Genomic DNA, 12,967 nt, shown 5'->3' on the forward strand with positions numbered 1-12,967 from the left:
ATAGTTGGTTTTTAAGAAAAGATTTAAGAGGAAATCAAGTGCATGAGAATGGCCAGAAGAGGGGGTCAGATCCTCTGGAGGTGGAGAGACAGGTGTCCTGAGTCACTTGATGTGGGTACTGGGAAAGGAACCTGGGTCCTCTGGAAGAGCGGCAAGAGCTCTTAACAAGATCCATCTCTCCAGACTTCCCGCCATAGCAGGACATTTTCATACAGCTGTGACACTGCACCAGATTCACATCTGTCCTCTACTGCTTCCTCTGAACTGCACACACTGGCAGGTAGGGCCGGGACCTAGGAAGCAGCTGAGCTGCGGGGATCTGGCTGGTTGGAGTGGACCATATTCGTCAGGGACAGTGGGGGTGGACACTCATCTATTTTCTCTCTCTCTCGTGGCTGTCGTGGCTGTGCTGAGGGTGAAACCAGGACTTCATGCAAGTGCCCTGTCACCAGTCTGACCTCCAGCCAGGAGATGGAACTCTTCCTCTCATTATGGAGTGTGTGTGTGTGTGTGTGTGTGTGTGTGTGTGTGTGTGTGTGCGCGCGCGCGCGCGCGCGCGCTTCTGCCATGTGGGTTCTGGGGATGGAACTCAGGCCACTAAAGCATGGACACAGATGCCTTAATCCACTGAGCCATCTCACCAGCCCTATTATGTCTACTTTATGGAAGGGAAAAAAAATGCTGGGCACACAGTTCAAGGGGAAAAGGGCAAGTCAGGAATGGAACCTGCCACCACCACCCCCTGTCCACCCTTACCCCCACCCCGCCTCCAGTTTCTGAAATTCCTCCCAGAGGTCCATTCCTCAATCACTCAAAGCTCCTTGCACAGCCCAGTCTCATATCCTCCTGGCCTGGCCTACTATACCCTCTAGAACCAGTCGCCTGTGCCCAGTTCCAGCCAACCCACTCCCCTGGGACCCGCCTTCATGCTGGGCTCAGAGCAGTTACCATCAAAAGGGTGCCTCTGCTCCACGTCTGTCTCGTCCTCCGCGAGGATCACCTCTTCTGAGGAGAAGAACAGAGTTAAGGTCCTGCCTGAAGGGCTTTCCAGGGTATTGACCCTCAAGGACTGTGAAGAAAGGACCCCTGGCCACACCCACTGCCCCCGCCTAACAGTCCGGTCCAACCAGCCTGATCCAGGCATTTAGCTGCTTCCTGCCTCCTGGCTTTACCTAGCAGAGGGTACAATTGGCAGCAGAAGTAGTCTGGATATGATTTAGGCATAGCTGGGCTCCACACTGTGGGACAGTGCTTTGGGAAGGCGGGACTTTAAGAGGCAGGTCCTTAAGTTATATGATGTGAGTCCTTGGAAGGAGTTAAGAAAGCTCTCATGGGACATCTGAGCTCTTTGCACAAACCAACTGTCAGGGCAAGCCTGTCCCCGCTCCACCATGTCCACCACAGATCTAGAGTCGTCACCAGGCTGAGTCCCTTTGGAGCCATGACCTTGAACCTTAGTTCTGTGGTCAGATGTGAAACATTTGAACCCTTGGTCCCCAGATGGTGGTAGTGTTTGGGAAGGTTGCCATGGAGGAAGTGAGTCACTGGAGGGTGGGCCTTTAGGCTTACAGCCAAGCCCCACATCTTGTTCTGCTTCTGCTTGCTTGCTGAGTGTGAATGTCACGTACCCAGCCAGCCTCCTGCTCCTGCCCTGTGCCTCCCCTTCCTGCTGCCATGTCTACCGACCACAACAGACTCTATCGCTCTGGAGATGTGAGCCAAAATAAACCCATTCTCCCTTAAATCGCTTTTATCATAGCAAGGAGAAAGTAACAGACACTCAAACTGTTCATGTTCGCCTCTTCACGTCGTTGTCTGCCTCAGGTACTTTGTTACAACTACAATTGGATTACCGTAGCAGCATCAGCTCACCTCAGTCTGCCGGCCCTGCTCGATCTGGCCTGCCCCCCCTGCCCCTCCCTCGATCTTCTCCAGGGACACCAGTTTTTTCTCTTTCTACTCCAGGGCCTCTGCACTCGCTCCTTCCCCTTCTCCGACCTCTCTCCCACTCAGCATCCCCAGAGCCGCGTTTCACTTCCTGTCAGGGTGACCTTAGCTGTCCACCTGACCCCAGATGTTCCCCACCAGCCACCTTGCCTTTTCTCCTCCCTATTCTCTGTGTGAGACGGTCTCACTGTGTAGCCCAGGGTGGCCTCGCACTCCTGATCCTCCGGCTTCACCGACCAGAGCTGAGATGACAAGCGTGTGCCATCCTGCCCGTCTTGTTTTCCTTCCTAGCTCTTGGTGTGGAGCCTTGTCTCACACTAGCCAGCAGCGGGGATTTGCCACATTCTTAGTGTGTAGAGTGGTGCATGGCACAGAGCAGGCGCCTGGTAAGTAAGTATAGGCCTATTGACTGTCAGATGCTGCTCTGAGCATCTCAGCTTGGTTGTCTTATTGAATCCTCAACAGCTCTGTGGGCAGGTGGTCCTCTCCCCACAGACACGAGTTCTGCCCCCATGGATTGAACCCAATACAGACCTGAAACACTTAGACAAAATTGCATCTATGTGTCGTGGAATATTAGTTTGAGATGTGTTGCATTCTTTCATGTTGCATTTGTTTAACTCTGCTAAGCTGTGTTACTTTGCCTGCCTAAAACACCTGATTGGTTTAATAAAGAGCTGAACAGCCAATGGGTAGGCAGGAGAGAGGGACATGTGGGGCTGCCAGGCAGAGAGGATAAATAGGAGGAGAAACCTAGAAAAAAGAAGAGGGAGGAGCGAGAAGAGGATCGAGAAGAGGAGAAGGAGAGGAGGATGCCAGGGGCCAGCCACCCCGCCACTCAACCTGTCACGGAGTAAGAAGGGAAGAGCGACATATAGAACAAAGCAAGGTAGAAAGCCCAGAGGTAAAATGTAGAAGAAGAGAAACAGGTTAATTTAAGTTAGAAAAGCTGGCTAGAAACAAGCCAAGCTAAGGCCGGGCATTCATAAGTAAGAATAAGTCTCCATATATTTATTTGGCAGCTGGGTGGTGGGCCCCCAAAGAGAAAACAACCCCCCCCAAAAAACCCGCAAGTACATCTATACCTAACATTTACGGCCATTTTTCTTGTCATTTTCTGACAATACACAGCTACCTTAGGCACTAAGTTACTGTGAGTCAGAAGAGCCCACGGGAGGTGGTGCAAAGGTCGTACAGGTATAACAGTCATTTTCTGTGTGGGGCCTGGGTATTTGCTGGTATTAGCGCCTATGGGGTCCGGAAGCCAATCACCCAGATTGCCACTGGATTACTTCACCCTCATTACCTTCATTTAACAGTTAAGGAAACTGAGTCACAGGTGATGTACAGGGCTGAGAAGAGTTGGAGATGGGACATACACCCATGTTTGGTTTAAAACATGACCAGGGTAAACCAGGTGTGGCAGAAGCAAGGTCCTCCTTGGCCAGTTTGAGACTAGTCTGGGCTATGTGAGACGGTCTCAAAAACACAAACAAACAAAGACTTCATCTCAAAGTGGCTTTTCTTTCTTTCCTTTTTTTCTGTTTTTGGTGGGTCTCACTATATAGCCCAGGTTAGCTTCAAACATAACCTTCCTGTCTCAGCCTCACGTGACAGTTGGTTTTTATGTCAACTTGTTATATAACTCACAAATTATTATCATTTGAGTGGGAAGCTCCGCTTGAGGAAATGGTGTGGGAAGAGTAGGGTAGCAGCCCAGATAGCAAAGGAGTATCAGGAGGAAGGTTATCTGGCCTTCTCTCTCATAGGAGTCAATCTTTTCTTCATTTGCTGCTGCCGATTCCTTCACAGACATCAGAGCCAGCATTTCCGGGCTCCCATCCCTGACTGAGGACAAACGACTCTCCAGGAACATTCCAGGCTTTTGGTACCAGACAGGGACTGCCAAGGCACCCAACCCCGTGGATGGAGGAGCTCCTGGGTCCCTGGGCTTTGCAGTGTGGAGAGCAAGCCAGTAGCCAGTGTTCCTGCATGGTTCCTCCCTGGCCTCTGCTTCAGTTCCTGCCTCCAGGTTTCTGCCCCGAGCATGTGCCCTTGACTTCCCTCCTCGACAGGCTGTAAAGTGTAAGCTAAGGTCAAGCCTTTTGGTCATGGTGCTTGTCACAGCAAGAGCCCCCAACGCTGGCCAGAGGTGTGTACCACAGGCCCTGCTCTGCTGTGGATTCTTACTGCTGAAATCTGAGGCCAGCAGTCTGGTTCTTCTTTCTTCTCACATGGTCACCCTCCCTAGGCCTCCTCAAAGTGCAGGTGTGACTCTAGGTTGTCCATGGCCCAAGATGTCCATCCCTGGACCCCAGGATGAAAGGACCTCACCTGCTTTTGAGATCCACTCCATGTATCCATTGAGCTCACGTTCAATCTGCTGCTGTCTCCTGAGCTTCAAAAAAGCCCTCCGGTTCTCCACACGTTCCCTTTCTTTGGCAAACTCTCTGCAGAATCACAAAGAAGCCAGAGGTTGGTGGTGATGTTACTTGATTGGTAAACACCTGTTGATCATGCTCAGAGCCCTGGGTTCCCTTCCCAGCACACCATAAACAGGGCATGGTAGCACATGCCTGTTATCACAGCACTCAGAAGATGGAGACAGGAGAATCATAAACTCAAGGTCATCCTTGACTAGGCTACATGAGACCCTGTCTTAAAAACAAACAAACTGAAAAAAAAACCAACAAAAAACAAAACACCACTCTCTTGACTCCCCAGCCAAAAAAACCAAAAACAGATTCTGTTGTTAGGAAAAATTTAAGAGGCCATGTGTGTTTGGGGGTTCGATGAAGGGCAGTGGTTCTCAACATAGAAGTAAGTCCTCTAGGAGGCAATCCTAATCTTTCAGGGCTGGCTATTCTGACAGTACACACATGTCCCAATGTTCCCACACATCTGGATCCGATTCCCTCCTGCAGAATACTCTGTTAAACCCGTCCAGCCCCCTTTCTGTCAGGAGCTCTGCTTTCTCCTCTTTGGATCACAGGGAAGCCATCTTGTGAGTATCAGGCAGTCATCTTGAGATATCAACCATCTGCCAACAAAAGCCTTAGGTAAGGATCTCAGAGTGGAAACCTGGAAGAATCCAAGGTTGCTACTGGCAGCATGGAGCTGCATTAGGCGCTCCTACACTTCTTTGGTGAGAAATACAAAGTCTATCTATAATTAAGTTTTTTTTATTAATTAAAGTAATTTTGGGATTTGGGGACCATTGTGTTAGGAGAATGCATTTAACATACTTATTTATAATTTTTATTTACGTGTGTGTGTGTGTGTACCAGGCTTGTGCCGATGCCCTTGGAAGTCTAGAAGAGGGTGTCAGATTCCCTACCGCTGGAGCTACGGGTAGCCAAGCTGCCCAGTGTGGACACTGGGAACTGAACTTGTGTCCTCTGCAACAGCAGTAATCACTCCTTATGTTTTAGATTTATGTGCATGAGTGTTTTGCCTGCATGTACGTACGAGCATCAGGTATGTGCCCGGTGCCAGAGGAGGTCAGAATAGGGCATCAGACCTCTGGGAACTGGTTCTGGATGGTTGTGAGTCATATAGGTGACGGGAACCAAGCCCATGTCCTTAACTGCTGAGTTCTCTCTCCAGCCCCCTCCCTTTTTTGAGACAGGGTCTCATCACGTGTACCAGTCTGGCCTTGAACTCTCAGAGATCCACTTGATTTTGCCTCCAGAGTACTGGGATCAAAGACGTGCATCAACACGACCAGCCTATCGGTAAACAAGCTTGACTGCTGGGCCCTCTCTTCAGTCCCAAGGAAAATGCATGTTTGATTTTGTAATACAAATATATATATATATATATATATATATATATATATATATATATATATATATATGTCATTGTTTGGTTTTTATGAGACAGAGTCTCACTCTGTAATCCAGTTTGGCCTGGAACTGACTATGAAGTAAATTTGTGGCAATTCTCCTGTCTCAACTTCCTGAGTGCTGGGATTATATGTGTGAGTCAACACACATAGCTTCATAGCTTGCTGTTTACTTTATTTATTTTTTAAATATTTATTTTATTGCATTTTATGTGTATGGGTGTTTTGCTTGCATGTATGTCTGTGCACGATGTATGTGCCTGGTAACTGGAGGTCAAAAGAAGTTGGATTCCCTGGAACTAGAGTTAAAGATGATTGTTAATGGCCATCTGGGTTAACCTAGGTCCTTTGGAAGAACAGCTAGTGCTCTTAACTACTGAGCCATTTATCCATCTCTTATTTTATTTTTTTTAAGCAGTGTTTTGTTCTAAAGCCCAGGACAACCTGGATCTCATGATCCTCTTGTCTGAGCTGCCTGTGCTGGGATCACAAACCTGTGCCACCACACATGGTTTGTGTGCTGTGATTATTATCATGAAAGAAGGAACCCCAAGTACTGTGTTTTTAAAATTATTCTTTCTCATATTTATTTATTTTTATTTTATGTGTAAAGGTATTTTGCCTGAATGTATGTCTGTGTACCACAGGTATATAGTACCCATGGAGGCCAGAAGAGTGTGTTGAATTTCCCGAATCTGAAGTTACAGATGGCTATCAGCCAGACATGTGGGTGCTGTGACCTGAACCTGGGTCCTCTGGATGAGCAGCCAGTGTTCTCAAACACTGAGCCATCTCTCCAGCCCCCCAAAGTATTGGTTTTATAAAACTCATAAGAGCTTCCTCATTAGTTGACCCTAGCAGCATACAATCCATGCAGCTGGCTTGCTAGTGGGAGTCTTGCTGACTGAAGACCAGAAAGGTAGAGTGGGATGGGGGGCGGAGTAGCAGAGACTTACCCAGACAGCACACCCAGCACAAGGTTCAGCATAAAAAAGGAGCCGATGATGATGAGGGGGATGAAGTACAACCAGTTCCAAGTGTTCCCTGAGGCATCATTGCTCTGCAGAGTGCAAAGAGGGAAACCATGTGAAATGGGAGGCAGGCCCAAGTGGGACAGAGGAAGAGGAATAGGGTTAGCTTCACGTCTCCTGTGATTTTGTCTCAAATGTTGTTGTAGAATCCCGGTACTCTGGAAGCCAAGTGAGGGACACAGAGAGTACAGTTTAGATGGTGGGAGTGTCACTAAGGTACCACCAGGTGACAAAGCTCTGTCATGTCACACACAGTTCTCAAGGCATCTGGGAGCTGAGGTGATGCCTAAGAGGATTTTGGACCTGAGTCTGAAATGAGAACACACACCCACACACACACCCACACACCCCACTGAAATGTAGACAGGGATGAATCCCTAGATCCCACACTTGTCTTTACACAGTTACCATTTCTCCTTAGAGGACGCATGTGGCTACAGAGTCTCACGGTCTGGTGAATTCAGAGCCACAAGCCTATTCCTCAAGTATCTCCTCCACTCCCTGGAATGTGATGAGAATCAGAACAACACAAAACCATCTCTAGGAAGTGCCCAGCTAATTCTGCAGGGAGGAGAAGTCGCAGATAGAGTACTATTGAAATGGAGAACAGAAAACTGAAAGAGGAGAATGAGAGGAAAAGAAGATGAAGACAGAAAATGAAGATGATGAAGAAGGGAGGGAAGGAGGCGGATGAGAGGGAACGGGGAGAGTTGGCTGTAGGGAATGAGTGGTATGAGCACTAAGTGAGCATTTACTATGTACCTGTCCTCCTCTAAATATATCACCTATATTAATTCACTTGTCTCCTCTTCAAGAGGCCCTGTGTAATCACCATGTGCATTTTTTTTTTAACATGGAATGAAGACTGAGAAAGACAAACAACCAGCCTAGAGTCACAGAGTGCCAGGTGTGGGTTTTGAATATCCAAAGCTGTGGACCTGACCTGTGTCCTGGAGAAGATTCTCCTACAGTCTAGGGATGGCGGATCCTCCCAGTGGTTGATCACCTGTAGCACTTGGGAAATGCGGGACTATTAAGTGTGGCTTTAAAAGCTCATCTTTATAAGTAAGCACAAATATTATAGGAAGATAGCTAAAATGAGAAAGACTGACATCAAAGTCACTGGTGAGGCTATGGACCAACTGGAACTTTCAGGTCCTGCTGACATAAGAGCACTATAATATACTAGTGCCCTGCAGCTGCTGTAACAAAAGTCACAAATTGGAGGACTTTAAAAATGGAAATTTATCTCACAGGTCTGTAGGGTGGAATTCTAAGGTCAATTTGTGGGAATGGTTGGTTCTTCTGAAGGCTGGGAGAGGATCTGTTTCCTGTTTCTTTACAGGCATTTGGCACTTTTCTGGCCATCCTGTGTCACCCACCTCCAATTCTGCCTTCATCTTAACATGGCCTGCTTCCTATGTGTGTCTGTGGCTGTATTTACTATTTTCAAAAAGACATCAGTCATATTGGTTTAGGGACATCTACTGACCCCAATGTAATAAATTACATGTGCAGTGACTATTTCCAAATTAAGACACATTCTGAGCTACTGTGGGTGGTGGTAAGATTTTCACTATGACTGGTCATTGTTTGCTTTTGTTTTTGTGATGCGGGTGATGAAACCTAGTGCTTTGTGCATGTGACACAAGTACTCTAGAACTGAATCACACACCCAGACCTGTTTGTTTCCTCAGAAAGGCTATCATAATGGAGTCCAGGCTGGCCTCTAATCCTTGATCTTGTTGCCTGGGATGACAGCTAGGCACCAGCACACCAAGATAACATAAATTTTGAGAGGACAGAGCATTCTGAGAAATAACAGTTTCTACTCAAACTGGTGGGTGCATCAGCAATCCCTAGCCACGCCACTCCCAGATGGTTACCCAATGAGAATCTGAAGCTATGTTCACCCACACATGCACAATAATGTTCACACTGAACACCAGAAGAATGCCCCAAGCTGTGAACAATCTAGAACTTTATCAGCAGGAGGCAGTGTACAGGTGTGGAATTTTGTCTGATGACAGGCTGCCATAGGAACCTGAACAACACCAAGTGAAAATTTCCACACACAGACAACATGCATTTGTGACTCCTAGCCAGACACAGAATATACATGTTGTATATTCTTCTAAGATAAAACCAGCCACTTCAGAGGGAAGTTTCTTAATAGACACAGGATGTTCTAAGGGGAGGTGAAACATTCCACCTTGCAGGGAAGCTCCTTAACTTCAGGAAGTAAACAACTCAAAAGCTTTAGGAAGCTCCTGAAACTAACCAGATTCACTAGGCTCCTCTCTCCCCAAGTGTATATAAGGGCTGTGGACAGACTCTCAGACACACTGAGCTGTCTGGAAGAAGCAGAGATCAGACAAGTCGCTTGGGAGAGACTCAGATCACTGAGCCGCCTGAGAGAGTTTTCTACCTGTTGACCTGGCTGCAGGTACAGTGCATTCAAGGTCTCCAGTTTTTGTGAGCTGTCACCATCGCTGGGGTGTGCTTTTTTTTTTTTTTTTTTTGGTTTTTCGAGACAGGGTTTCTCTGTGTAGCTTTGCACCTTTTCCTGGAACTCACTTGGTAGCCCAGGCTGGCCTCGAACTCACAGAGATCCACCTGGCTCTGCCTCCCGAGTGCTGGGATTAAAGGCATGCGCCACCACCGCCCGGCTTGGGGTGTGCTTTTTGAGTCATTTTTGTTCCTTTTAAGTAACCCCTCATCCACACTCCTGTAAGTAACCCCAGTAAAACTTACTGGTTCACCAAACTGGACTTTGGTGGTGTCTGGACTTTGGATCGCTATCTGAAGTGGGTAGATGTTTGTTTACATCTTTCCATGAACAGTGTCACACAATAGCATGTTACACTCTGTAGCCAAACAGCATGAACGCAAAGAAAAGGCTAACTAGCTATGGTGTGAAGGTACCTGTGGCCCCAGCTACACTGGAAGCTGACGCAGGATGACTTGAGCCTAAGAGGGCAAGGTCAACCTAGGCAGCACAAACTGTCTCAAAGACTAACCACCTGCCTTCAATCCCAGCCTGGTCTACACAGAGAATTCCAGGCAAGCCAGACCGAATAGTGAGACCCCGTCCAAAAAGTAACAAAGTTAAAACAGGGCTGGGAGTACTTAGAAGAGCACTGGCCTGCATAAGACGCTGAGTTCTCTCTTCTGCAAAATGAGAAAATAATTAGATATATCTATTGTTAATGTATTTACTCAAATAATTAAAACAAAAAGTCACTTTTAATCACAGCCGCAGACAGGATTCTGGAGAAAACGAATATCCAAGACCCTAGTCCACATCCTGTTCTGCCAAGTCTGGCACCCCAGTGCTTTGCTCTGAAGGACTCTGAAGAAGGAAAGAGTCACTGGAATGTGCTGGACAGAAGGCACATGGCTCTGTGTTCCTCTTGGCACCGTGGAGCTGAGAGCTTCTCGTTCGAGTTCCTCAGGCTAAATATAGTTCTGGGAGCCAGTGCCAGCAGCAGCCAGCTAGAAGAAGGGCTCTGGGCTGTCACATGGGATGGCTCATATGGGGACATGGGGTGGTGGAGGGTGGTAAGGGGCCCTGCCTCGGTTGCAGCTGTCCACACTGAACGTCCTGAGGGCTGGGTGACAGTCGTGGACTTTTGGCTTACTGAAACTGACTAAAATCCTCTTGTGAATTCCAAGAAGGAGTGTACAACCATTTGTCCTCAGGTGGGAAAGCCGAAGTGCAGAGAGGCAAACTTACATGCTCACTGGCCTGTGGTTCTGAGTCTCCCGTAAGGGCGTCTAAGCTGGAACTCCCAGGTCCTGGGAGTGACACCCAAATCATCAGGGCAGGCCCTAATCCTGTGATCAATGTCCTTTCATAAGGAGGCCATCAGGACAGAGACGGACACGCAGAGAAGGAAGGGCAACGGGAAGGATTCCCTACAGGTGTCTGAGGGTCACGGCCTGCTGACAGCTCCAGAGTGAGGGCAGGACACATTTCTGTTGTTTTAAGTCACTCAGCTTGTGGGAGGAAGGGACAGGGAAAGGACATGTCTTTTAGAGACACAGCCCTGGTGCCCGGCTTCCTCACGTAGCCTCTGAGTGGCACCGTCTTTCCAGGTTTGAGTTCACCCAGTGGTGAACCCCTCGAGGAGGCCAGCACCCCCACTATCAGCTTCTCAGTTGGGACCATCCCAACACTGCATTGTTTTGGAAAACATGTTATATGCGAACAGTCACTGTGATAAAAAAAAAAAAACCTCCCAACAAAAGCAACCCAAGGGGAAAGTGTTTCACTCAAAGTTCAGCGTCCAGTCCCTCACTGTGGGGAAGTCAAGGCAAGAGCTTGGAGCAGCCGCCACACCGCAGTCAGGAAGCAGAGCGTCAGGGGCTGTGTCTGGCTTTGTTTCCCCTTTTTATACAGCGCAGGATCCCAGCCTAGGAATGGTTTATTCCCCTTGGTAGTCACTGAGGTTTTCTTCCTCAGAGAATTTCATTAAGATAGTTCCCCCCTCCCACCCCGAGCTGGGCAATGGTGGTGCTCACCTTTAATCCAGCACTTGGGAGGCAGTGGCAGGAGGATCTCTGTGAGTTCAAGGCCAGCCTGGGCTACATAGTGAGTTCCAGGACAGCCAGGGCTACACAGAGAAACCCTGTCTTGAAAAAACAAAACAAAACAAAAAACAAAGGCAGTCCCTCCCAGGTATGCCTAGAGGTGGGCCTCTAGGTGATTCCAGGTCTGGTGACGTTGACAACACTCACTGTCATGTCATGTTTTTGGGCCCTGTAAGTAATCCCCCTCATTCATGTTTCTGTAAGTTTCTCCACACCCAGACACCTGTGAGGAAGCCCAGTAAATGTGTTGGTCTGCCAAACTGGACCCTGGTCGAATGGCTCCTTTGGCTTCTCCTAGGTTCTCTAGCTGGAGTGAACAGACCTGTTTATTTCCCTAGGAAAGGTTATTAGCACCACAGCACACAGGTGCGCAGCAAAATGGCTTCCCCGTCATCCTGCTTTCCGACTGTTTTTAACTCCTGTCACTTCTGGCCTCGCTCAGTGCCCCGTCTCATGTTGAAAATCAGTGGACCCCAAGAGCTGGAGGATTCTGACTCATGAACGGTGCTGAGTCCTAGCGTGGCACCTGGTGCTTAGTGAGAACTCGATAAATACTCTTCAGGCAAATTAATGGCTAAGTCCCAGAGGAATCCTGAGGTGCCTCTGCCTTATGGTTTATTTCCCTCTGTTTTCCTTCAGCTTGGTTCATTCAGAAAAAAAAAAAAAAAAAGCCAGAGAGGATGTAAGGAAAAAGAAAAAAACCTCAATTTAAGGAAACAATCAACTTCATAGTTTCTGAGATAAAGATGCGGTGGATTTGACCATGAAGAGCCAAGGTTTGGCAGTGACCTTGAGGGAGGCCGAAGGCCCAGTTTACACGTGTCAACACATTGATGCCCGACTGTTGTTAGTTTTCGGGGGGCGTCCTCTCCCCATCCACTCTCAGTTTGGATAAGCAGCAGTTCATTGTTCTGTGAAGCCTGTCAGTACCTTGGCTTCCTCGGTTCCCTCTCTCCCTTCACCTGCCCTCCCCCACTGTGTGGACCAGGGCAGTCCCGCCTCGGGGTTTTGTCCTGGTTGTTCCACTGGGCTGGGTTGTCCGTCTGGGAAGACCCATGGGCTACCCTCACCTCTGTCAGGTCTTCTCGGATAGTCTGTGACCCTTGAGCGCCTCACTGCCCTTAGGTCATATGACTGTCTCACACCATCTCAAGTGCACCACATCTACATGTTTTCTTTAATATGTGTGTGTATGCATGTTCATGTGCGTGGCTGGGCGAGGGAAGCCACGGGTATCATTGATCCGGACAATTGTCCACCTCTTTTGAGATAGGGTCTCTTACTGGTCTTGGCCTTGCCCAAGTAGGTGAGACTGGCCCCATGGATTCTCATCTCTGCCTCCACAATGCTGAGGCATGGGGTACCTTGCCTGGGAATCAGACTCAGACCCTCCTGCTATCAAGACAAGTTCTTACTGACTAAGGTTCTGGAAAGTGAAAATCGGACTGGTGTGCAGCCTGGTTCTGTCCGTGTGAGTCACACTGAGCATAAAATAGTCTGTGCCCACTGTCTTCGCTCTAACAGTCATCTGTTTCACCCACGAGAACGCCAG

At 48.3% G+C, this 12,967-nt stretch overlaps 1 protein-coding gene across 12 annotated transcripts in view; it reads right to left on the reverse strand.

Annotated features, from left to right (window-relative positions):
* The window catches only part of Cacna1a (calcium voltage-gated channel subunit alpha1 A), a 230,576-nt gene that overhangs the window by 112,798 nt on the left and 104,811 nt on the right, over nt 1-12,967 (reverse strand). For 9 of the 12 annotated variants that reach the window (XM_052726797.1, XM_052726794.1, XM_052726791.1 and 6 more), the window contains exons 7-9: nt 6,748-6,851; nt 4,282-4,397; nt 949-1,005 (exon numbers count right to left, since the gene is read on the reverse strand). In XM_052726797.1, the coding sequence (XP_052582757.1) occupies nt 949-1,005; nt 4,282-4,397; nt 6,748-6,851 (277 nt within the window). The remainder of the gene's footprint in view (nt 1-948; nt 1,006-4,281; nt 4,398-6,747; nt 6,852-12,967) is intronic. The other 3 variants (XM_052726793.1, XM_052726790.1, XM_052726787.1) reach the window with 1 other exon arrangement.

This window comes from Peromyscus californicus, unplaced genomic scaffold, assembly GCF_007827085.1.
Source record: "Peromyscus californicus insignis strain IS unplaced genomic scaffold, ASM782708v3 Scaffold_8__1_contigs__length_139910024, whole genome shotgun sequence".
In the NCBI taxonomy this organism is placed as follows: domain Eukaryota; kingdom Metazoa; phylum Chordata; class Mammalia; order Rodentia; family Cricetidae; genus Peromyscus; species Peromyscus californicus.